Source organism: Enhydra lutris, unplaced genomic scaffold (assembly GCF_002288905.1).
Source record: "Enhydra lutris kenyoni isolate GAN:26980312 unplaced genomic scaffold, ASM228890v2 scaffoldscaffold553, whole genome shotgun sequence".
Lineage (NCBI taxonomy): Eukaryota > Metazoa > Chordata > Mammalia > Carnivora > Mustelidae > Enhydra > Enhydra lutris.
The window spans coordinates 6,846-9,763 of record NW_019154637.1 but is presented as its reverse complement, the minus strand read 5'-3'; the positions used below and the strand labels follow the sequence as shown (position 1 = coordinate 9,763).

The window sequence follows — 2,918 nt, the reverse complement described above, 5'->3', positions numbered from 1 at the left end:
CCTCAGTCAGTTGGGCAGCTGCTTTCCACTCAGGTCATGATCCCTGGGTGCTGGGATGGAGATTTGCATCAGGCTCCCTGCTCATTGGGAGCCTGATTCTCCCTCATTGTCTGCCTGGTGCTCTGTCTCCTTGTACTCTCTCAGTATCTATCTCTCTGTCAAATAAATAAATAAAAATTATAAAAAAATGATTCTGTCATATGAGGTAACATTCAAATTCCATACACTGAAAACCCATGTTAAGTATATAATTCCAGTTTTCACTTGCATTGAGTAATCTGGAATGATTGGAAATGTTCAGGTAGAGCGAAATCATTATGTCCTTTTAGAAATTGTTAATTTGCATATGTACTCCATATACTACACTGTATACATGTAAAGAAATTATAAGTCACTCATCAAGTTTACTTATATACATAAGCATCAATAGCTTTAAAATATAACTATTAGCTTAAAATTTTTAGTCATTCTGGACCCTGATTTGGATAAACGTTACACTCTTTTTTTTTTTTTAATCTTAAAGCACAGACAAAAATACAATATATAATGACATATACTGTGTCTCCCTGCTATTAAGTTTTCTAGGAAGTTTCAATTTAAAAACATCCAAAAAGATTCTGGAGGCAAGGATAATACTTAAAGAAAACAATACATGGTTGAAAAATCCATGCTCCAAACTCAAGTAGAAAGTGTAGAAAGGAAAGCAAAAAGAGAAGTAGAAAGTAAGGGAAACGTTCAGAAATTGAAAAACTCTTTTGTCCCCTATTTAAGCCTCATGCACAAGAGAAGATGTTCAGAGAAGCTAGAGCCACGGGTCCCAGACATGCCCACCTCAGCGAGGCCAACAACATCTGTAGGTTCCCCCATGGCCCTGCCCTGCTCCTTCTTGGTGCTCCTGGTGGTGCTCACTTGCCACTCCCTCGGCTCTCTGGGATGTGACCTGCCTCAGGACCACGGCCTGGTGCCCTGGAGGGCCTTGATGCTCCTGCAACGAATGAAGAGACTGTCTGCTAGCTCCTGTGACAACTACACAAACGACTTTGGCTTCCCCCAGGAGGCGTTTGATGGCAAGCAGCTGCAGAAGGCTCAAGCCCTCTCTGTCATCCATGTGATGAACCAGAAGACCTTCCACCTCTTCTGCACAGAGGCCTCACCTGCTCCTTTGAACACGACACTCCTGGAGGAATTGTGCTCGGGACTTTCTGAGCAGCTGGGCCGCCTGGAAGCCTGTCCCCTGCAGGAGGCGGGGGTGGGAGAGACGCCCTTCGTGAATGGGGACTCCATCTTGAGGAACTACTTCCAGAGAATCTCCCTCTATCTGCAAGAGAAGCAATACAGCCCTTGTGCCTGGGAGATGGTCCGAGCAGAGATCATGAAACCCTTGTATGCATCAACAGCCTTGCATAAGAGATTGCGGAGCAGGAAGGGACACCCCTTTCAACGTGGAAATGGTTCTCTCTGAATAACAATATCACACTCCCATGTGTCTGTAGTGTCAAAGACTCTCATTTCTGCTGCCATCATGACATGAACTGAATCAATTTGTCACATGTATTCAGGAGTATTAGGCAACTTGAACTCAACGTTACAAACACCTGTTGCTTTCAGATGACCATGCTGATCTGCCTATTTAGCTATTTATTTATTTCACTATTTATAAGATTTGTTATTTTTTTATTGTATTATATTAGTTGTACCTACCCTTTGTGGTTAAGAGAATTGTATATGTTTTACGCATATTAAATTCTTTATTTTCTGTTCATTAAATGTTTCTATAGAAAACTTCTTGTGTTTGTTTCTTATTGAAGCAGGAAACAAGTCTGATTATAACCTAATGAAAGAACAGACTGTACAACTCACTCACTCGTTATTTCATTTTCACATTAGAAGTAATCGCATCGACTCCCTGGAAGTCACTTTGCATGCTGTCTTCACGGAAAAGGCAGACTTCACAAGTCCAATGATGTGTCGGTATCTTGGATTTTGTAGAAAATCTAACCTCAGAACAAAAATCATAGTGAAGTAATATCAGTTATGTTAAAGGGAAGTGTGCGAAGAAGGGAAAATATGAATTCTGTAAGTAGAAAAGGAAGCAGACATGTCAGGAAATGAAAGGAAAAGCATCAGATACATTCTACATCACAATGGTAGACACACAAGTGCGATTATTCTTTATGGAATGGATTGTTCAGGGGCACCCGAGTGGCTCAGTTGGTTAAGTGTCTGCCTTTGGCTCAGGTCATGATGTCGGGGTCCTGGATCCAAGCCTTGTGTCGAGCTCCCTGTTCAGCTGGGAGTCTGCTTCTCCCTCTCACACTCCCCTTGTTTGTGCTCGATGTCTCTCTGTGTCATATAAATAAATAAAATCCTTAAAAAAAATAAAACAAAACAAATCAAAACAAACAAAATGGATCCTAGGTGCTGCCATTTACAAGCCATTCCATTCACGTAAAGCCCAGGAGCTAAGTGGTTCCCTGGGAGGAGAGCGTAGAATGAGAAATGGTGCCTCAAGCCTCCCCTGATTAAGGGAGAAAAGAACCACACTGCAAACAAAGGTCGAATGTCCCTAAGGCAGTAGCATAAGAGCGAATATTGGTTAAGAGTCTATTTCAAAGCTGAGAAAGTCTTCAAGGAATGACATCATTGCAAAGGGTGCATGGAAAGGGTCCACAAATCTGGGAAGTAGAAGGGTTATGACCACGGGGACCAGCTGTTTTTTTTGTTTTGTTTTGTTTTAAGATTTTATTGATTTATTTTGACAGACAGAGATCACAAATAGGCAGAGAAGCAGAGAGAGAGAGAGAGAGAGAGAGAGAGAGAGAGAGGAGGAGGAAGCAGGCTCTCCACCGAGCAGAGAGCCCGATGTGGGGCTCGATCCCAGGATCCTGGAATCATGACCTGAGCCGAAGGCAGAGGCT

The 2,918-nt window shown here is 42.4% G+C and overlaps 1 protein-coding gene across 1 annotated transcript; it reads left to right on the top strand.

Moving 5' to 3' along the window:
* Positions 1-748: 748 nt before the first annotated feature.
* Positions 749-1,462, top strand: LOC111140336 (interferon alpha-1/2-like). Its single transcript, XM_022492618.1, has one exon. It carries the CDS (start codon positions 776-778, stop codon positions 1,460-1,462), a length of 687 nt encoding a protein of 228 aa, XP_022348326.1. The 5' UTR covers positions 749-775.
* Positions 1,463-2,918: the final 1,456 nt, after the last annotated feature.